The sequence below is a fragment of the Enhydra lutris genome, unplaced genomic scaffold (assembly GCF_002288905.1).
Source record: "Enhydra lutris kenyoni isolate GAN:26980312 unplaced genomic scaffold, ASM228890v2 scaffoldscaffold14, whole genome shotgun sequence".
Taxonomy (NCBI): Eukaryota; Metazoa; Chordata; class Mammalia; order Carnivora; family Mustelidae; genus Enhydra; species Enhydra lutris.
In genome coordinates, this window is record NW_019154098.1 from 16,683,840 (window position 1) to 16,705,939 (window position 22,100).

Genomic DNA, 22,100 nt, shown 5'->3' on the forward strand with positions numbered 1-22,100 from the left:
GTCAGTCCTTCAAAATAAGTCACCATTACTGCTTCCCTGGGAAAACTAATGGACTGGGAAAATGAGTTTCCCTGGGAAAATTAATGGGGTTACTGATAGATTTTGGACAATGTCTTGGGCATGTCAGATGGATTTTGAAGTTTCTCAAATAACAGCATTCTTTCAAAAGAGTGTGATAACTTAGGGCGCCTGGGTGGCTCAGTCAGTTAAGCATCTGCCTTCAGCTCAGGTCATGATCCCAGGGTCCTGGGATGGAGCCCCACACTGGGCTCCTTGCTCTGCAGAGAGCCTGCTTCTCCCTCTCCCTCAGCTACTCCCCCTGCTTGTGCTTTCTCTCTCTGTCAAAAAATAAATAAAATCTTTAAAAAAGAGGAGTGTGATAACTCAAATCCATAAAAAGGCAAAAAGCACTAAATTCAACTCTGTTTTGAGGGTAGAATTTCTCAACCGCAACATTGTTGATATTTGGAGCTGACTAATTCTCTGTTGTGGGAGGCTGGCTACGCAGTGTGGGTTGTTTGGTTGCATCTCTGACCACTTTCTGCTAGATGCCAGCAGCATCCCCACATACTTAAGACAACCAAAAATATGTCCAGGCATTGCTAAAGTCTGGGACAGGGAGGCAAAACTGTCCCTGGTTGAGAGCAATTACCCTAAGGCACACAAGAGTGACTTTTAGAGATAAAGTCCTATTCCTTGGGGATGAAAACTCCTATTGGGTCCAGAACAGTCTCAACCACTACCTGCTCCATTCCTGGCTTATTCTTGTGGTACAGTGGCCGAGTTTCTATGTGCTCAGGAACCAGCTTACGCCCAACCTCTGGCATATCCCCCCACGAGTGTAAAACCCTGAGGGCCAGGTGCTCATAAGACTCCACCATCTCATCTGCAAGGAAGAAAGAAAAATAAAAACATTCATCAGCTATAGGTTCCCCTAATGGAACAATGACGGGCTGTCAGGTGCACTTTTAAACAGTCCCTTAAGGTTAAATTTAAATGCACTGAGGCACAGGGAGAGAGCAAAACCACAAAAGAGAAAAAGGACAGGAAGAGAGTAAAAAGAGGTGGGGGTGGAGTTGGGGGATGGGAAAGAGACAGGAGGTTTAGAGAGCAGGAAGGGAGATGGGTTGACAAGATGACCAGAGAGCAGTCAAGGTCTCAGAGCCTAGGGCTCCATTTGCCCCTTGAATCATATTCCTCTAGAGCCTGTGAATAGCAAGTGTGCTTTGAGGTACTGGAAAGGGTATATTTCTAGGAGATATAAGACTGTTTGCGAATGCCGTAGTGTGACAGGGCCTACTGGATCTGGATTGTCCCAAACAAGGCAGTGAAATCTGCACAGTATGTGTTCAAGGAGGTTTTATCTTTCCTTATTGTTGTTCTTTCCCACCAACACACTTGCTCATAGGAAAGGTTCTCAAATCTGCCATCTTATCAAAGAAGGCCATGCATAATAAAAACCACTGGTAGAAAAAGTGCTTATAAACATAACACAAAAATTGTTGGAAAAAATCAAATCTTTTTGATAAAGTTTAGAATGACCAAATTTGACATAGGGATGTTGAGTTTAGTTTTAAACCCCCCCCCCGACACACACAATCTCCCAATAACAATAATAACAACCAGTAAAAGTTGATGGGGATGAACACGCAATCAGTGAACTAAATCTTCTGTATTGCATGGACCACTGGGTGTTGTACATAAACAATGAATCTTGGAACACTGCATCAAAAAGGAATGATGTATTTTATGGTGACTAACATAACACGATAAAAATTAATTAATTAATTAATACTTTAAAAACCTAAAAAAAAAAAAGTAAATCTTCCATTATAAAGTTTAATCAGTTCTTGACTGATGGAAATGAACATCATTTCAGATTCTTGGTGGCCAAAAAAGAAAAAAAAAAAACAAAAAACGGTTTCATCATAAAATGTAGAGTATTGACAAAGGAATTAAATTGGCCTAATAGAGTATATTGTGAAAAATATTTTGTTCAAGAGAAATTCATTAGCATGTCATTAATACACAATTTGAATACTAATTACTCAGCGTGTAAAAAACCTTCAAGAGGTTCTTGGGGTCAAAATAACAAGGTGGAAAGAAATTTTGGTGTCGAAGTGGTGGGATCAACATAACAGTGTGAAAACATCCAGTGATCTGTCCTTAACTGGGTGGTTTGTACTGGAACCTAAGAACCTATGTTTTGCACACGCGTACCCCTCCGCCTACTGATTTGCATCAAGTGGATGAGAGTGGCATTGCAAGAATTATTCTGTATCGTGAAAGTAAAGTAAAGGTGGCTTTTTTCTCATCCTCGATTTATGAAAGCCCCTCTGGGGTCTTGTTGGTATGTCCCACAAGGCTTATACGGAAAATCTGCTTCTTGGTGCTAAAATAAGAATTGCTGGTATCACATCTATGGGGGGTAATATGGGCTGTGTCTAATGATTTATTTTATATCATATTCATTTTAAGTTTACTGCTTATGTTGCAACACAACAATCCTATTTCTGTGATATACACTACAGAAATATCAGAAATGTGCAAATATATGTATAAGGGAGTTCACCATATCGTAGTGTCACTACAAAAAACAATGAAAACAATGTACATAAGTGACACAGCCATAAAAAGGAGTATTATCAATGACAGTCTCAAAGAACAAAGAAAATCATCATAATCTTTTGGAAATAGAAAAAGCAGGATACAAAACTGTATATGGCACACTTCCAATTGTCTCTCTCTCTCTCTCTCTCTCTCTCTCACACACACACACACACACACACACACACAGTATGGAGATATACTAGCAAGCAGCATGCTTTTCTCTGAATTTGGGAATTCTGAGTGATTTTCATTATCGTCCTTTCTTGTCCAAATTTTCTACCAACCAGGGGCATGATTACTGTACAATAGTTGGCCACTCTCCCCCGCCACAAATACCACCAGAAGCATGCTTTTCAAAACGAGAGCAACGTCAGCAGGATGTGTTGTGGGAGTTACCGGTGTCCTCCTCTGTAAAGACTGTTTTTCCAGAAAAGACCTGACTTCCTATCTGTATTTTCCCAGGATGAAAGTAGGGTCCATCCAGCTTGTTGTCTTTGCAGAGCTTTGTGAGGATTTCAGTGGGTTTGGATGTGTCTCTCCAGGCGTTGTATCCTTCTCTGAAAAGAGAGGGAAGGATGGGTAGGGTGAGGTCTGCCTTCCCCTGGGAGGACACACTTAAAAGTAGCTATTAAAAGGACCACCTAAGTATGATCAGTGGTTTCCTTCAGATTTCTTGCCATTCTATGCACTTGGGGCTAATGTTTTTTTTTTTTCTTTTGTTTTCTCTCTTTTCTGGTTAATACCTCTGCATCTGCATGCCTGAATGAAAGGCAAGACTTCTGAGTAGCATGACAGAAAAATGCTTTGCTGATAGTTGTTCTGTGTGTGTGTGTGTGTGTGTGTGTGTGTGTGTGTGTGTGTTTAAAGATTTTATTTATTCAGAGAGAGAGGGAGAGAGAGCGAGCACAGGCAGACAGAGGCAGAGGGAGAAGCAGGCTCCCCGCCGAGCAAGAAGCCAGATGTGGAACTCGATCCCAGCATGCTGGGATCATGACCTGAGCCGAAGGCAGCTGCTTAACCAACTGAGCCACCCAGGCGTCCCGTGTGTGTGTGTTTTAAAGAAATGTACCTTAAAACAAATATTGAAATGACACCCACATAACATAAAACGAACCAATTCAGTGGCATATAGTACATTCATAATGTTGTAAAAGCACTACATCTACCTAGTTCCAAAAATTGTTCATCACCCCGAAAGAAAACCCTGGACCCATTAAGTGGTTGCTCCTTATTCCTCACCGTCCCCCTCAGCCTTTGGCAGTCAACTGTCTGCTTTCTGTCGGTCTGGATTTCTTTGCATGCAGTTCCTCTTTAATTTCATTCTGTCCCTTGCAAAAGAGCCATCTGACTGTTATTTCTAAGAGGAAAGCCTAGGTCAGGCTTTCAATTACTCTGCTTCTTTCCTCCCCTCTCCTCCCCCACCAAAATCATATTGGAGACTCATGTCACAGGTGGAGAGTCTAGATGTGCTGTTTCTCTAATCAGTGATTTTCCTAGTGGTTCGTTTCTAAATCTTTCCAGCCCCTTCTTCCCTTAAACACTAGCTGTTTGGTTAAAAAATATTAAGTTACAATGAAATGCTCCCCATGAGCCATGACCAAGACAAGCTTGGATTTCTCTGCTCACTGGGACACAGGATTCACCAGAATTTAATTTATTTAAGTACTTAAATAAATCAAAACCTAACTATAAAGCAGTGTCCAATGTTCCTACCTTGTGCCAGAGTCATGAGGACCCTGAAAATTTCATCCGAGCCATGCCCAGAGCCACACATACACAGGCTTCCCCATCAACGGGTGCTTTGGTTTCCATTTTGGTTTTGTTTGCTTGTTTGTTTGCTCTCATCTATTTAAAAAAATTTACTGAACAAAGTTTACAACTCCCTTGACTAAACTGTTCTGCTCCCTGGCAGTTCCACTGTCAGAAATTCTTCTAGGGGCCCCTGGGTGGCTCAGTGGGTAAAGCCTCTGCCTTTGGCTCAAGTCATGGTCTCAGAGTCCTGGAATTAAGCCCCATATCGGGCTGTCTGCTCAGCAGAGAGCCTGCTTCCCTCTCTCTCTCTGCCTGCCTCTCTGCCTACTTGTGATCTCTCTCTCTCTCTGTCAAATAAATAAATAAAATCTTGAAAGAAAGGAAGAAAGAAAGAGAGAAAGAAATTCTTCTGAACAGAAGAGGCACCATCTTTGCCTGTGACTTCCTCCCCTGACTTCAGAGTGAGAACAACTCATCATTCTCTGAATGGCACTTTCTCTGTTACTTAGGAATGTAAACACCTAAGGGGGCTTATACATTCACATGAGTCCCCAAAACCAAACTGGATTTCCAGGCTACCAAAATAATGATTTCAAAAAATACTTAAAGACACTACAGAATGCTTAAGATACAGGGATAGTAGCAAGAAGCAACTTACAAAAATGACATGGGTAGTGTGAGCCAACTTCAAGGGAAAACAGCACAGAAAAAAAATCCAAAGGAAATAATTAAGAATTTTTTATGTAAGTTATGTCTGGGTGGAATAATTTGAGCATAATCTTGTAATTCCTGTATTTCCTCAATTTTCTGCAATGAATATATATTATTTTATATTCAAGAAAAGCATTTCTAAAATTATACCATGGAAATCTAATGAATTTTTTTCCCCTGGCTGAAAGTCTTAAGATTTTTATTTTTTTCTTAAGCTACCAGATAAAATACACTTTAAAAAAAATAAAGCTAGTAGTCTATATTTTAAAATGAAGCAGAGGGGTGCCTGGGTAGCTCAGTCGGTTAAGCCACTGCCTTTGACTCAGGTCATGATCTCGGGGTCCTGGAATTGAGCCCCGCATGAGGCTTCCTGCTCAGTGTCCTCACTGCTTCTCCCTCTCTCCTCTCCCTGATCATGTGTGTGCTCTCTCTCAACTACATAAATAAAATCTTTCAAAAAAATTTTTGATGAAGCAGGATTCAAAATCATTGTAAAGAGTGAGAGCTGGTCCATTCCTTCCTGTTTGTAAGATGAGGATAACACCTCAATGGGTTTTGAGAGAACTGAATGAAGTACAGTGTTCAGTATATCATAAGTACACGTGAGTGTTCGTTATAATTCACTGGGATATTGGCATTTGTATACTAGTAATCATTCTTCTTCTAATACCACTCTTCACCAGGAAATTCCACCCACCCAGCCTACCCCTTTAAGTGAATGTGTAAGAACTCTTGACTCTTGACAAACTAACCTGGGTTCTAAATCAGTGCCTCCCCAGCCCCAACCACCCTGCGGGGAATAGTTTTCCCAAACAGCCCTGCTGACCTGGAAAGTCTGTGAGACATTCAAGCAGAGTCTGGGCTGGCCCGGCAGTGCTCCCCTGTCCCAGGAAGTACTTACATCTCGTACTGGCTCTGCAAGCCACAGATGGCTCGGTGTCTGCTGTAGAAACGGTTCTCCAGGTCGATCCTGGTCTCCCCAATGAGGTCATCTGTCCCGATCAGGTCATGGTCATAGATCAGGATGGAGAGCAGGGAGTCCTTTGGGAATGTGGCCTGGATCTCAAAGGACCTGTGGTCCAAGTAGAGGCATTAGGAATCTACAACATCTGGCTATATGGGGAACATCTCCCCGGTCTGCTTCTAGCTAGCCTGTAGTTCATAGGAACTCACTAAACACTCAGCAACACAGTGAATACTTAGTAGATATTTATTTGGTTTAATGTTTCATTGAGACTCTATTTCCAATTCTGCTGTCAATTTCCAGTAGCCAATAATCCCCTCTTCTGTGGACCATGTCCCACAGTCTTCATCTAGGGTGACAGCAAGGTGGGTATGAACAACCTGGGGGTTTGGTCTCCAGCAGAACTGATTTCCAATTTTGGATTTGAATCTGCACCTTCCCGGGTATAGAACTTTGGGAAAGTTATTTCATCCTGCTCAGCCTCCTTATGTGTAAATGGGGATCAATATGTCTTCTTAATAATATAGCATGATCGTTAAGTGTGAGATTGTTTATACAAAAGTGCACATCTAGCTTGCAAGTATTCAACTGGTGCCCAATAAATTACCATTCCCTTTCCCCTCCCTTGCTGCTTCATGGGGGGATGTCAGCTGAGTTTGTTTTAAATGGAAAACCTTTTGAAGACGGAAAATCCCGAAAACAGAATTGCAGGACTGCAATGCCATCTCTACAAAATTCTGAGCTCCTCGACCACGAGACCTGCCTCCTTCATCTCTGCATTGCTGGAGCCCTGGCTTCCCCTGCACAGAGTAAGCAATGAATGTCTCCCTGAACTGGAAAGGATCTCAGGAATCACCGTTTCCAACCCCTTCATTTTGCAGTAGGGAAACTGAAATCCAGAGAGCAGAAGTGACTTGCCTGGACCATAAATCAGGCCAAATTAGGGTAAGTACCAGGCCCCTGACCCTGCTAGTTCTGAGCTCTTTCCATGATACCACATCAGGGCAAGGTGTTGAAAGGAAAAGCAGTGCCGTGGGATTTCCTGGCACAATGCATTATCCGTGCTGCTGAGCATTACAGAAGGCAGTTAAGGAGGGCACCGTACCACTGAGCACTGGGTGCTGTATGTAAGGGAGGAATCACTGAATTCTACACCTGCAACTAATATTGTACTGTATGTTAACTTGCTGGAATGTAAATAAAATAATAACAACAACAACAACAAAGTAGGAGAAAAAAAAAGAAGTAAATTCTGAGTGAATTTAGGGAAATGTCTTCTTGAAAAGAAAATAAAAAGCACACCAGTGTTCTCCAGCTCTTCCCAACTCTAGCTTCCCTGGGACAGGTGTGGTGGGCCAACCTGTGAGAGAGGGACTGTGAGGAGGTGGGGAGAAAGAGAGAATGGAAGGCCCATGATTTCCCTCCATGTCCTCAGGCCTGTCTGGGCTGCTACCCTTGTGGTCAGACCCACTTAGCCCCTGCTCTCACTCTCCAGTGGCAGAGACTACAATTCCAGCACAGCCCCCCAGCCAATGAAGCCTCCCCGAGAGAAAGTAGCAGAGACACCCCAGCTCCATGGACTGTAACTGACTGAGGCAGCTCTACAAGGCCAGAGATATGGCTGTGCCTCCATCAGGTTGTGCCCTCCATCAGGAGGCAGAGCATTGCCCGGGGTACCCAGATGTAAATTCCAGATGGTGCTTGGTACTCTGGAGGTCTCTCACAAGGAAGCCTCCAGCCACTGTCTCTGAGCCATCAGAGCCATTACATGGCTGCTGCCACCCAGGAAGGACTTGTTATGTGCTTAACCACCCTGGCAACGGTGACAGAAGACCCAGTTGCTTTCATCCATCTTCCCAAGCAGGGTGTTCACAGATTAAGCTCTCCTGAATTTTCCCTGGAGCTGTCATTAAAGAACTACCAGAAACAGGTCACCATGGTTGGACTTCCTGTCCATCTACTCATTCATTCACTCTCCAATTACTTGCCGAGCATCTGTCTGCTCTGTGTCAGGCCCTGTTCTGGGGATGCAGCGTTGGATGGACTAGACCAAGTCCCAGCTCAAAGGTAGCTTACCTTCTCGTGGGGAGCTGAGAGACAGCCAACAAACACAGACACGTATCACGTTATGTCAGAAGCTCTGAAGGAAAGGAAAGCACGCCAAGTGCCAGGCATCGGGGGATGGAGCCTGTGACATCCTCATACTGTGAGGTCGCAAATAGGGATTCCCCAGACCCCAGGTCAGGGACAGAAGCCCTCTACTTTGCTGGAACCTGCAGGATTGAGCCCGCAAATTCTGTCCCTGAGTAACCATTAAAAACACATCGAAGAAAGCATCTGCACATGGAGGGCTTCTGGCAGAGCCTCTGCAATGCCAGGGGCTGGTGGGAATATTCCATCATCCCCTTCTTCTGTTTACCATAGCCATAAACAGCATAATAAAGCCAGTCTAACTCACGGCGCTGTGCTGGGAGTACCTAATGAAAAAGAGACTACAAAGCACTTGGCAAAATGAAGTGCTGGTTACAAAAATAGCAAGTAATAATAAAAATCATCTCTGGATCAGAGAAGCAAGGGCAGGCCTCCCCGGCACCGTTGTTTTAATCATTCTCATTAATCGGAACAGGCAAGATCATTTATGGCCTCATTTTCTCTGGAGCAATAAAGTGTTAAGAGGTTCATTCTGGTCAAATGTCAGAGGGTCCACAGTGATCACAAAAGTGTAAATGAATTTAAATGAGGCTAATGGAGAGTTGCTCTCACCCTCCTTGCTACTCCAGAAAAAAAGAAGTTAAGTAGAGTTAGGATGGAGCCATTGCTAAAATGATTATCACAGGAGAGACAGAGGAAGCAAATGTGTTCTGAGCGTCAACACATGCTCATGTAGATGATGTGCTATGTGCTGTATATTTAATCTTTTAGAGGCCACTGAGAGACAAGTGTCACGATTGTTTGGTAGGAAAACAGGCATCAGAGAGGTTAACCTACCTGCATAAAGTTACACAGCTTATATGTGGCAGAATGTTAGCCATGTTTACCTGACTCCAGAGTTAACAGCAGTTAGGAACACAGACCCAAGCAGAGATATTAAATGTGTGCCGCACACTGTGAGAAGACAAATGAGGCTCCATCCGCATCATTGCAAACGGCAAGAGTTCGCTCATTTCGACGGCTGACACTCCATTGTATGTATAGACCACACCTTCTTATCCATCTGTCTGTCGATGGACGATTGGGTTGATTCCATAGTTTGGCTATTGTAAATAATGCTGCTATAAGCAAAGGGAGCGTGTATCCCTTTGAATTAGTGTTTTTGTATTTTGGGTGGCAAATACGCAGCAGTGTGATTACTGATTGTAAGGTAGCTCTTTTTTTTTTTTTTTTTTATTTTCAGCATAACAGTATTCATTGTTTTTGCACCACACCCAGTGCTCCATGCAATCCGTGCCCTCTCTAATACCCACCACCTGGTTCCCACAACCTCCCACCCCCGACCCCTTCATTGTGATGAGCACCGGGTGACGTATGGACTTGCTGAATCACTATATTGCGTGCCTGAAACTAGTATCACTGTTAACTGTACTGGGATTAAAGTAAAAAACTTAATAAACAAAAAAATGCCACACACAAGAAAAAAAAGGACAAATGAGGGCAGTAGGATTGCTGTGAACTGGAGAACATCTCATGCAACCAAACATGCACAAATGCAATGTGTGTTGAAACACGAGCAGAGGCTGTAATTCAGTCTGTTTCTTTCAGGGGTCACCTGCAACATAATCTGATGGAAAAATCCCTTTGAGAGGAGACAAAAGACCAAAGGTATGCCCCCTTCTCCCCCACTCATGAGCTGTGTGAGCTTGAGTAAGTTTCTAAACCTCTCTGGGCTGCCCTTAGCTTGTTTATAAAAGGAAACTTCTCCATCCAAAGGCAGGAGGCTGAATCTGATGACCATTCAGGTGCCTCTTAAATTTAAGATCTAAGAAAACCATTCTTGGAAAACTATAGGCATGAAAATCACTGGGTACCACCACCTTCCTGAAGAGACCAAGGAAAGAATTTAGTGCTTCTCCATGAAGGTTAGGTTGACTGGCTATTACCACAGGCAGAGGTCAGCTCTCCACTTCTGACACATTCACTCAGACACACACGCATACGCACCAGCCCCCCGCAGAAACACAGCAGGAGCAAACACACACAGGACAGCACGTCAGGACCCAGAAGGCCACTGACCTTCCAAATACTGGGTTCAGTTGTTTGGGGATGTATTTGTCCCGGTCTTTGATTTCTGTTTGTCCAAGCCTGACCACAATGTAGGGGTCCGCTTTGCCATCTGGATCAGTGGGGCTGAGATTAAACGCCTGGAGAGAAAGAAAATCTTTTTGGTCCAGTGGTTCCCAGCATGGGCTGCACACTCAGATCACCTGGGATTTTAAAAAATATGGATGCCCGAGTTCCATCCCCAGATTTTAATTTAATTGGCCCTGAGCTTTGGGACTTTCAGCAGCTCCCTAGATGATTCCAGTGTGCAGCCAAGGTTAAGAACCACTGCTTTAGCCCCTCATTTTGCTGCTGAAAGAAATGTTATCAGCTTTGCTCAAGTCGAACTTTCTCTGGAGTCATCTCCCCAGTGGAAAACAGCTCTAGGCACAGAGTAATGAGCACCATGCTGGACACGAGCCAGAAGGCATGACTCTGAGTTCTAGTCCTATGTCTTGTATGATCTTGGGCAGGCCATGTCTCCTCCCTGAGATCTATCTGTAAAATCATGGGGAGGGGGCCCTGAAGGCCCATCCCATAACTGATGGGCTCGGAATCCATGACTCCATCAGGCCCACATTTAGCACAGGCTAGCTGAGTGGTGGTCTGTTTCTCAGAGTGAGGTCTGCTTCCAGACAAGCTGGGCCTTAACCTGTCGCAAGGAAGCATGTTCCAAGTGAAGGCCTAGGAAGGAGGCTGGTGAGGAATCGTAAGCCAGAGAAACTCTGCAGAAATGACAGCTGAGTGAGGAATGATCCCATTTTTAGGACTCCATCCTACAGATGGACTACATAAGCACACAAAGCTGTGTTTTCAAGGATGCTCATGAGAGCATTGTTTACTAGTCACATTTGTAAATGACCCGTATGTCAATTACTTAGGGAGGAACTCAACCCAAAATACCCCTTCCCCGTTTGTTCTCGTCTCATCACCCAATTTTATGAGCTCCTCTGCTTATTTCTGTCCTTTCTTAATCTCCACATCCCCCTCAGCTAGTGTGCGATCTCCCTCAGAGCAAGGATGACATTTGTCTTATTTACTACATTATCTCTAGGACCTAGAGCAGGGTCTTAATATTTGCTGATCAAATGAATAAACTGGTACTACATTAATTCAAGGAAACACTAGGTGTCTACTACAAAGAAAAGGAACACCCAGTGATTCCTTGAATTAATGTAGTACCCATCTGGAAAATGACCAAGTTATACTAAGAGAAAAACAGATCAATATGTAATGCATGAAGCAAAAGTCTGTTAAGTAAGTACTTACCTGTGGTTGTAAACAAGTATAAAGATAGTTGACTCTTGAAAATGTGGGTTTGAACTGTGCAGGCCCACCTACATGGGGGTGTTTTTCAATAAATACAATACAGTATTGTAATGTACTTTCTCTTATGATTTTCTTAATATTTTCTGGTCTCTAGGTTACTTTACTGTAAAAATACAGTGTATAATACATAGAATACAAAAAACAAGTGTTAATCAACCAACAATGTTATCAGTAAGGCTTCAAGTCAATAGTAGGTTTATTAGTAGTTAAGTTTGGAGGGAGTCAAAAGTTATATGTGGATTTTCATCTGAAAGCGGGGTCGGTGCCCTCACCCCCAGATTGTTTAATGGTCAACTATAGATATGGAGGTATTTACATATTCATAAGAAAAGTAAGTTATTTCTGGGGATAGAATTGCAGAGGTAGGGAGAGTTGATCTCTTGCTTGGAACAACTTTTAAGTACTAGTATTTTTTTACATTTTTGGATGTTTTATTAAATTAAAACTTTTAAAAAAGATTTTATTTATTTGACACAGAGAGAGAGTGCACAAGCAGGGGGAACAGCAGGCTGAAGGAAAGGGGGAAGCAGATTCCCTGCTTAGCTGGGAGCCTGTCTTGGGACTTCATCCCACAATCCCAGGATCGTGACCCAAGCCGAAGGCAGATGCTTAACCAACTGAGCCCCCCAAGTACCTCTAAAAGATTTTTAAGTTAACTTATTAGTATTAAAGAATAATTCATCTTTGGTTTATGCATCATTTATGTTTCTAAAAAAGGATATAGGTAATTAGAACAAGGAACTTAGTTTAAAATAAGACTACGACAATCAAATAGGATTATGAAAATCAACTCCAAGGGCAGGATATGAACAAATACATGAACTATAAAGGTTCAGCAGAGATTTGCTTTGAATGAAAATCAGATGTGGTCCCAGGCTTCCAGGCAATCAGGCCAAAAATTTCACCATTCAAGTAGAGTACTGTTAACCAAGAAATAGACTCTTAACTACAGAGAACAAACAGATGATCCCCAGAGAGGAGGTGGGTAGGGGGGTGGGGAAATAGGTAATGGGGATTAAGGAGTGCACCTGTCATGCTGAGCACCCAGTGATGTGTGGAAGTGTTGAATCCCTATGCTGTACACCTGAAGCAATATTACCCTATATGGTCACCAACTGGAATTTAAATAAAAACTTAAAAAATGAAAAAAAAAACTGTATTGTGGAGCATAACAAATAGCATGGAGGACATGGGGAGTTAGGAGAAGGCAGTTGGGGGAAATTGGAAGGGGAGGTGAACAATGAGAGACTATGGACTCTGAAAAACAATCTGAAGGGTTTGAAGAGGTGGGGGGGTGGGAGGTTGGGGGAACCAGGTGGTGGGTATTAGAGAGGGCACGGGCTGCATGGAGCACTGGGTGTGGTGCAAAAACAATGAATACTGTTATGCTGAAAATAAATTAAAAAAATGATTTTAAAAAACTGTAGTGCTCTCATTATCAGAAAATAGGAAACCTAGAGCAGAAATGATATTTTTCTTGGAAATACATTTGATTTGAAATTTCTGGCTGCGACACTGCAGAGGCAGAGCCATGGGAGAGGACTTCCTAGTGATAGCTGCCCTGCTCGGCCCTGGTTCTGCTCTCTTGCCTGTGAGCTTTCTGCTCCAGGCATGTTTGGTGTCCAGCTATCAGGCAACCACAGAGCAAATGAAGCTGTCCAGAGCCGTCTTATATGCCTGCAAAGTATTTTCCCTAAGCGAAAAGCCAGCAAATGTGCATGTTACCAACCAAACTTCCTACCCCCTGTTATGGACTGCAGTGCGTATCCGCAACATTCTGTGTCCAAGCCCTAACCCTTCATGTGTCTGTCTTTGGAGACAGGGTCTTTAGCAAGGTAATTAAGGTTAAATGAGGTCATAAGGGTGGTGCCCTAATCCAAAAGGACGCATGGCCTTATAAGAAGAGGAAGAGATACCAGGTCTCCTCTCCCTGTCTTTCTCTCTTTCTCATTCTCCTGCTCCTTTACTCACTCTTGTTATATGTGTGTTGTGTCTGTGCGTGTGTGTCTGTGCATGTGTGCATGTGCCTATATGCTCACAGAGGTAGGGCCATGTGACGACACAGTAGGAAGGTGGCCACTGACAAGCCATGAACAGAGACCTTACCAGAAACCAACTCTGCTGGCAACTTGATCACGGACTTCCAGTCTCCAGAACAGTGAGACATAAATGTCTGTCATTTACCTCACCCAGTCTGTGGTACTTCCTTCTGGCAGCCTGAGCAGATTAAGACAATCCCCAGGGTAAACAAGGGTGGCTTACCGCAACAATGTACACCCTGATCAGGACTTTGACGGGGTGGTTGGGTGGAACCCCTTGCTGGATTCTCAGCTGCCCACTGTCCTCAATGCTGGAATCCGTGGGGCTCTTGTAGATGCAGAAGGAGCCCTAGAATGGCAAAGCTTGACCCAGTGAAACGAGATGGTCATATGCCCCACCAAAAGCCCTAGAAGGCAGAGTGCCGGGGAAATGAGCAGAGCCTGGGACCCAGTAGGACCTGGGCTGGCGCCACCCTTGTGTCTGGGTGTCCTCAGGCGGTTTACATAACCTGCTTGCATCTGAGTTTCTTCACGGTATGTCACTGAATCGGTGTTGGCACAGTAACAGCCTCCTCACAGGGCTCTTAGGTGACGAATGTGGATAGGAGCATCTGATGGGATACTGAGGACCTTCAATACACGGGGAGCTGAGCGGGTGCTTTCCCCCACGATGTCCTTCAAACCTTACAGCAGTATTCCTATTTTCAGATGCTGCCAGCGAGCGTCACAGAGTCAAGTCCAAAATCATGATGCTAGTTAGTATTACAATATCAGAGAGGGGCCAACTGCAATCCCTGTGCTATTTCCAACACACTGCCCTGCACCAAATGACCCAGCGCACAGCAGCTCAGAGTAAGTGACAACCGCTGCTTGGTGATGCTGACACCGAGTCTGCCAGTATGAATGGTGTTGTTTGATTCGTGTAATCAACCAGTTGGTAGGTCTGCATAGGTCATCTATTTGGTAGGTCAGAGGTTCGAAAGCAAGATAAAATTCAGTGATCCTATTAGGTAACAGCTCTGTCTCCTTATATCCCATCAAACTGAGTTCCAACTCGCTTCATTGACCACAAGCCAAATATCTCAAAAGACCAGGGAAGACCTTGTGGGGTTCAAGAGAGGCTCTTGCATAGACACTAAAGAATTTTCTTACACACAACCCTCACCACAATCTCACTAACAGAACTGAGTCATATTGAGCATTTACAGATAGGAGAGCCAAATAAAAGGGTTAGCTTTGGAACTTGCCTTAAACTTCCCTATGACACGGTCCCCATCGAGGCCATGGCCATCCTCTGTAGATTTGCCTCTGAGGAGCTCAAAGGTTTTCACCCAGTCTTCAAAATTGTTGAATTCACTTTCAAGATCACCATCATATATCTTTAGGGAGAAGGGAGAAGAGAATGCTCAGAGGAAGGAAGGCCCAGGATTGATTTAATGAGAAATGCCAAGAGTCTCCCAAACCAGCCTTGAAATGCACCCACTGGAAAAATCTATGAGGACACTGTTCACTTATTTTTGGCAAAATAAGGCATATGATTGACTCAGCATTCTTAGAACTAAGTACCACTCTGAAATTCATAACATCTTTTGGGTAAACTTTGAAGTTCCAAAAAGTACAGCTAAACCAAAATTTAAACTAAATTAAACTAAACTAAAATATTTTGAGGACATTCAAATCAATAAATGTCCACTAAGCATCTCATGCTTAACACATATGAGATGATGGAATATTTGTTTTTATTATCATGCATATAGACATGAATTTTCCACATGCGAAGTTATAGATGTGTGTACTTTAAAAATGCAAAATTGAATTGAGTTTTATGTTTGGTAATAGAATTAAATCACTTACGCAAATTTCCTTTCAAAATTACTTATCTAAATTTCTTATATTTAATTTTCATATTCCCAATTTTCATATCCATAAATATGCCTCTAGCTAATAGCCTCTAACTAATGTGAAGATGGGTCTGATGGAGCTGACTTTAGTGACAGTTAGAACTTCTGCTATTTGGGGACATCTGGGTGGCTCAGTTAGTTAACCAGCCAACTCTTGATCTTGGCTCAGGTCATGATCTCAGGGTCCTGGGATGGAGCCCCACTTTGGGCTCCATGGTCAGTAGGGAGTCTTTTTGGGGATTCCCTATCCTTCTGCCCCTCCCCCCATTCATGCGCTTCTCATTCTCTCTCTCAAATAAATAAATAAATCTTTAAAAAAAGACCTCCTGCTATTTTGATAATATTTTGAGCATGATGATGTGAAGCTCTGAGAGGTGAGCCAAGGGGAACTCATCCACTGCAAATTACCTTGCTGGATCCAGGCTGACTGATGCAAGTTATGCCCTTTCTTAATATGAGGACATAGACAATAGTAAAGTAGCAAGCTCCATTTTCTTGGCTTGCATGCTTGTTAAGGTTCATTTCTCCGCATCAGCGATTATAATGAAGACAAAGTAAGTTAGTTCAGACAAAGGCATTACTAGGATTGACTGAAGCACAAATAGAACCTCCTTCCGTAGCTTCCCACCCCATCCGTGGCCAACATGGCAGTGTCCACACACCTGCAAGGTAGCCAGGTTGGGGATTTCGTCTTCTTTGGATTTCTTCTTGAGCTTCTTGTCCTTCTTCTTTGGCCCATCTATATTTACCACCACCTCATCTGGTTTCACTTCTGTGGATATTTAGTGGAAATTGTTAGACTTTCTAGTGCTGTTGAGATGAGAAGAAACAAAGTCAAGCTCCTTCTTTCCCTTTGTTCCTGCATGTGTCAGGACTTTCGTTTTCAAAAAGAAATAGTAACATGCTGCTTGATGGGAGGAGATGCCACTCATGGAGCAATGAGGTAACAACAGATACCCAGGGCCAGACATTGTGCTGACCTGTCCTGGTGTAGGTAAGAATTCATTAAACTAGACACAGAGATGGAAAGAAGGAAGGAAGTTGCCCATTCATCCAACTGGCTAAGAACAGGCCCAAGATGGACAGACTCCAAAACTTGGAGTTACATTTCCTCTCAGATCTGCTTAGGAACTTGAGATTCATCTAGTTCAGCAACCTGAGGCTCAGCTATGTTAAGGGTCTTGCACCAAGTCACAAATGTTATTAGAGAGATTACTTGGGAATTTTCCAGGAGCTGTCTCTAGGAAAACACTGTCTGAGACAGACCTTGGGCTCTGCTCTTTTCCAGAACATAAACTTGAACTAGCTAATCAACCTCTTTATACCTCTGTTTCATGATCTGCAAAGTGAAGATACTGTTGCTAATGTCATGAGCCTAGTCTTGGGATTAAATTTGCCAATAAGGAGGGGTCTGAGGAACTGAGTGAGCCTAGTTCTGGTTCTCCTACTTCTTTTGGTATCACCTGAAACAGCACCCAACACTTGCTGTCACTGTTGATTTTAGGTGAAAACCTACAGTTGGCCTGAATCCAGTTTGTGGTCATTTCAAATCCCTGGCCTCTTTCATTTGAACTTCTGCCAAGCCAGATCTACCTGATCCTCATAAACCGAGTTAGGAACCTAAAACCTGGGTCACCTCTATTAAATTTCACCATGCTGGATCTGACCCATCATGCCAGCTTCCTCCTGCTTTTGTTCTGCTCTTTCTACACCAAGACAGGAGCCAGAGTTCCAGCACTAACTGGGTTCAGAAGACCTGAGATCTGGTCCCAGTCCAGCTCAAATCAGCTACATGACCTTTTTAGAGTGTTGTCATGTTTGTGAACTTGTTCCTCATGTGGGAAATGAGGGAGTGGAACACTAGTATGCCTCCTACTGCTTCCTTTTAGTATTTTCTTGCCCCATTCTTAAATAACTTACCTGCATTGCCTCTTTTCTCCTTGGGATTGCTCTCCTTTTCCTTTGAGAAAAGAAGGAAATAAGATTATTGACCCTACCATGCCTCATTTATGAGTCCTGACAGCCAACAGTTCCAATTCCATCATCTCAGCCTTCTGCCTTCTCGGAGATGTCATTTTAAAAGACTATGCAAACTGTCCAAGAAGCCTCCAAGCAAAGCCTCACTGATAGACCTGGGACCCGCCTGTAGCAAGATACCTTGCTATAGAATAGGCGTCCCAAGAAAAGTACCAGCAAGCAGATTTCCCTGCCCTCCATGCACAACCCCCTCTCAGCCACTACCTCTCTTCCCTACTTTTCCATCTCCCTAGAACATCACCCAATCAGCACCATGAGTTCTATCTGCTGGAACTCTGGATCATTGCACCCTGGATTGTTGGGTCTTTGGGTTGATACTAAGGTCTGGGGAGGTTAAGTAGAGCAAGGGGAAAGGACTGAGCCCTCACTGGGAGTGGTAATGTCTGCTTTAGGAGGGAGTTTGGAGGCAGAGACTGCCATTTGGTTTGTTTATGTAATTATAATACCAATATTCATGGGTAGTCCTAGGTGAAGAAACTGTGGTCTTAACAAATGAAAGAATCAGAAGAGTTCCTATGCAATTAAGTGTGATACCACATGACTAATTTTCCTTTCCTTGTTTATTCAAGGATGAGAAATTTTACCAAATTCAGTCATTGAGATTTTACCTGAATTTCTTTACCACTTTCCAGTGGTTCTCCAGTTTTGTAACTCAATCCCTTTCTTGCTCTGTGTGCATGAGGCTCTGCTCTGGCAACCTGTTCATTATTTCCATTTGCAAAGGCCAACTCCTCTGCCTTCCCATATGAACTTAGAATCCTGCTGGAGACCTGGGGCCTTTGATCTGGATATCTCCAGATGCACCTGAAGCCCCCGTTGCTACACCCATCTATCCAGAGACCCCCTTTCTCATGGTTGGACCTTTGAGAGTCTGACAGAGGCCAGATCTCTAGATGCCACGTTGGACCGAACATCCTTCCAGCATTTATAACAGAGTCTGTGTCCTAGGTCCTCTCCAGCTAGAGGATGAGGATTTTTCAATTCTGGAAACTTCCAGGCTTTGAATCTTTCTGCAGTTAACAGAACCCCATCTGAGTAGGGCCTAACTATAGTAGAACCTAGAAGGGGATAATATGGGATTGCAGGGGTGGGGGACGGTGTTGTGGAGGCTGCTGTGTTTTCTCATCCAATCCCTGGACTGTCACAGCCAGGAGACACTCTACCTTCTGTGCTTTCTTCATGGAGGCATAATATTTGGACCACCAGTCAATGACATTTTCAGCAGATTCATCCGCTATGGTCCTCTTTCTCCTTTTGGTCGACCTTCGAGTAGGTTTCCTGGCATCCTGGCAAGGGATGAGGGATGGATTATCAGGGAGGCCTCAGGGATCTGTCTGCCGGTGACTGGCTGATCTCTGGAGAAGGGAGCACCCAGGTCCCTTTGGAAGCAGATGAGGGTGTGAGCAGCTTTTGAAGCTGCAGCTCTCTGTACCACTTCCATAAACAACACTTTAGCCATCAACCCATCCATTCGCTCATTTATTCAGCAAACATTTACTATTATTTAAACACACAGATGTGAGGTGTTGTGCCTGACACTGGGGGTATAAGGGGAATGAGAATCAATCCCCACACTGGGGAAGTTTCATTCAGTAGAGGAGACAGGCGGAAGGCATGATACAGTGTGCTATGGCAGAAAAGGCATTAGTTGACAAGCAATTAATATAAATTTTGTGATTCTCATTTTCCTCCACCGGGGACAATCCTATCTGGCTATGTCACTGTTGTGAGGATTAAGTGATATAATGTAGATAATTTCTTTTTAGCATTATTTCTGATCTGAATGGGTGCAAGTCAATGACACCAACAACATAAGCAGGAGAGGGAGGGATTGGAGAGGCTGTGATACATGAACAGCAGAGAGGAGGCATTTGGGGAGATGACAGTGGTCCCATGACAGACTCATCATGTACTCATCATCTGTGTGCTCTCAGACAACTCTGGAGTAGCTATAACATTCCAGGTGCTCTGTCAAGAGCAAGGGCTACAGAGATCTGTAAAAAATCATCTGTGACCTGGTGAGGCCCACAGCTTTACGGTGGCAACCACACTGAAGCTAGGAATTCTAACAGGAAGTGGCAGGTGCATGGCTGGTGGGATGCAGAGAAGTCCTTGAGGGGCCATAGAGGGTCATACTAATCATAGATAAGATAAGAACAGCTTACAAATATCCACTAATCTGCCTTACTCTGTGTTTTATTTCAGCCTTCACCATGTTCTGGGCAGACAGTCCCTCAAGACTTTTTAAAAACTGACCTCTTCTTTATCAATTGATACACCAGGATTTTGCACTGAAATTTAGGACTTAGAAAGATTCATCACATTCATGCTTTATGGTTCTTTGTGTACTTGTCCATCTTGCCTTCCAGAAGGCTAAAGATAAGAAGTCCCATTTCTCTTTAGACCAGGATTTTGCACTGAAATTTAGGACTTAGAAAGATTCATCACATTCATGCTTTATGGTTCTTTGTGTACTTGTCCATCTTGCCTTCCAGAAGGCTAAAGATAAGAAGTCCCATTTCTCTTTAGACTTGAAGAGGTGGGGGGGTGGGAGGTTGGGGGAACCAGGTGGTGGGTATTAGAGAGGGCACGGGCTGCATGGAGCACTGGGTGTGGTGCAAAAACAATGAATACTGTTATGCTGAAAATAAATTAAAAAAATGATTTTAAAAAACTGTAGTGCTCTCATTATCAGAAAATAGGAAACCTAGAGCAGAAATGATATTTTTCTTGGAAATACATTTGATTTGAAATTTCTGGCTGCGACACTGCAGAGGCAGAGCCATGGGAGAGGACTTCCTAGTGATAGCTGCCCTGCTCGGCCCTGGTTCTGCTCTCTTGCCTGTGAGCTTTCTGCTCCAGGCATGTTTGGTGTCCAGCTATCAGGCAACCACAGAGCAAATGAAGCTGTCCAGAGCCGTCTTATATGCCTGCAAAGTATTTTCCCTAAGCGAAAAGCCAGCAAATGTGCATGTTACCAACCAAACTTCCTACCCCCTGTTATGGACTGCAGTGCGTATCCGCAACATTCTGTGTCCAAGCCCTAACCCTTCATGTGTCTGTCTTTGGAGACAGGGTCTTTAGCAAGGTAATTAAGGTTAAATGAGGTCATAAGGGTGGTGCCCTAATCCAAAAGGACGCATGGCCTTATAAGAAGAGGAAGAGATACCAGGTCTCCTCTCCCTGTCTTTCTCTCTTTCTCATTCTCCTGCTCCTTTACTCACTCTTGTTATATGTGTGTTGTGTCTGTGCGTGTGTGTCTGTGCATGTGTGCATGTGCCTATATGCTCACAGAGGTAGGGCCATGTGACGACACAGTAGGAAGGTGGCCACTGACAAGCCATGAACAGAGACCTTACCAGAAACCAACTCTGCTGGCAACTTGATCACGGACTTCCAGTCTCCAGAACAGTGAGACATAAATGTCTGTCATTTACCTCACCCAGTCTGTGGTACTTCCTTCTGGCAGCCTGAGCAGATTAAGACAATCCCCAGGGTAAACAAGGGTGGCTTACCGCAACAATGTACACCCTGATCAGGACTTTGACGGGGTGGTTGGGTGGAACCCCTTGCTGGATTCTCAGCTGCCCACTGTCCTCAATGCTGGAATCCGTGGGGCTCTTGTAGATGCAGAAGGAGCCCTAGAATGGCAAAGCTTGACCCAGTGAAACGAGATGGTCATATGCCCCACCAAAAGCCCTAGAAGGCAGAGTGCCGGGGAAATGAGCAGAGCCTGGGACCCAGTAGGACCTGGGCTGGCGCCACCCTTGTGTCTGGGTGTCCTCAGGCGGTTTACATAACCTGCTTGCATCTGAGTTTCTTCACGGTATGTCACTGAATCGGTGTTGGCACAGTAACAGCCTCCTCACAGGGCTCTTAGGTGACGAATGTGGATAGGAGCATCTGATGGGATACTGAGGACCTTCAATACACGGGGAGCTGAGCGGGTGCTTTCCCCCACGATGTCCTTCAAACCTTACAGCAGTATTCCTATTTTCAGATGCTGCCAGCGAGCGTCACAGAGTCAAGTCCAAAATCATGATGCTAGTTAGTATTACAATATCAGAGAGGGGCCAACTGCAATCCCTGTGCTATTTCCAACACACTGCCCTGCACCAAATGACCCAGCGCACAGCAGCTCAGAGTAAGTGACAACCGCTGCTTGGTGATGCTGACACCGAGTCTGCCAGTATGAATGGTGTTGTTTGATTCGTGTAATCAACCAGTTGGTAGGTCTGCATAGGTCATCTATTTGGTAGGTCAGAGGTTCGAAAGCAAGATAAAATTCAGTGATCCTATTAGGTAACAGCTCTGTCTCCTTATATCCCATCAAACTGAGTTCCAACTCGCTTCATTGACCACAAGCCAAATATCTCAAAAGACCAGGGAAGACCTTGTGGGGTTCAAGAGAGGCTCTTGCATAGACACTAAAGAATTTTCTTACACACAACCCTCACCACAATCTCACTAACAGAACTGAGTCATATTGAGCATTTACAG

At 44.0% G+C, this 22,100-nt stretch overlaps 1 protein-coding gene across 1 annotated transcript in view; it reads right to left on the minus strand.

Annotated features, from left to right (window-relative positions):
• The window catches only part of LOC111146702 (fer-1 like family member 6), a 118,758-nt gene that overhangs the window by 20,174 nt on the left and 76,484 nt on the right, over positions 1-22,100 (minus strand). The window contains exons 30-34 of the mRNA XM_022502370.1: positions 21,116-21,241; positions 10,268-10,395; positions 5,975-6,145; positions 3,007-3,167; positions 744-886 (exon numbers count right to left, since the gene is read on the minus strand). Of these exons, the coding sequence (XP_022358078.1) occupies positions 744-886; positions 3,007-3,167; positions 5,975-6,145; positions 10,268-10,395; positions 21,116-21,241 (729 nt within the window). The remainder of the gene's footprint in view (positions 1-743; positions 887-3,006; positions 3,168-5,974; positions 6,146-10,267; positions 10,396-21,115; positions 21,242-22,100) is intronic.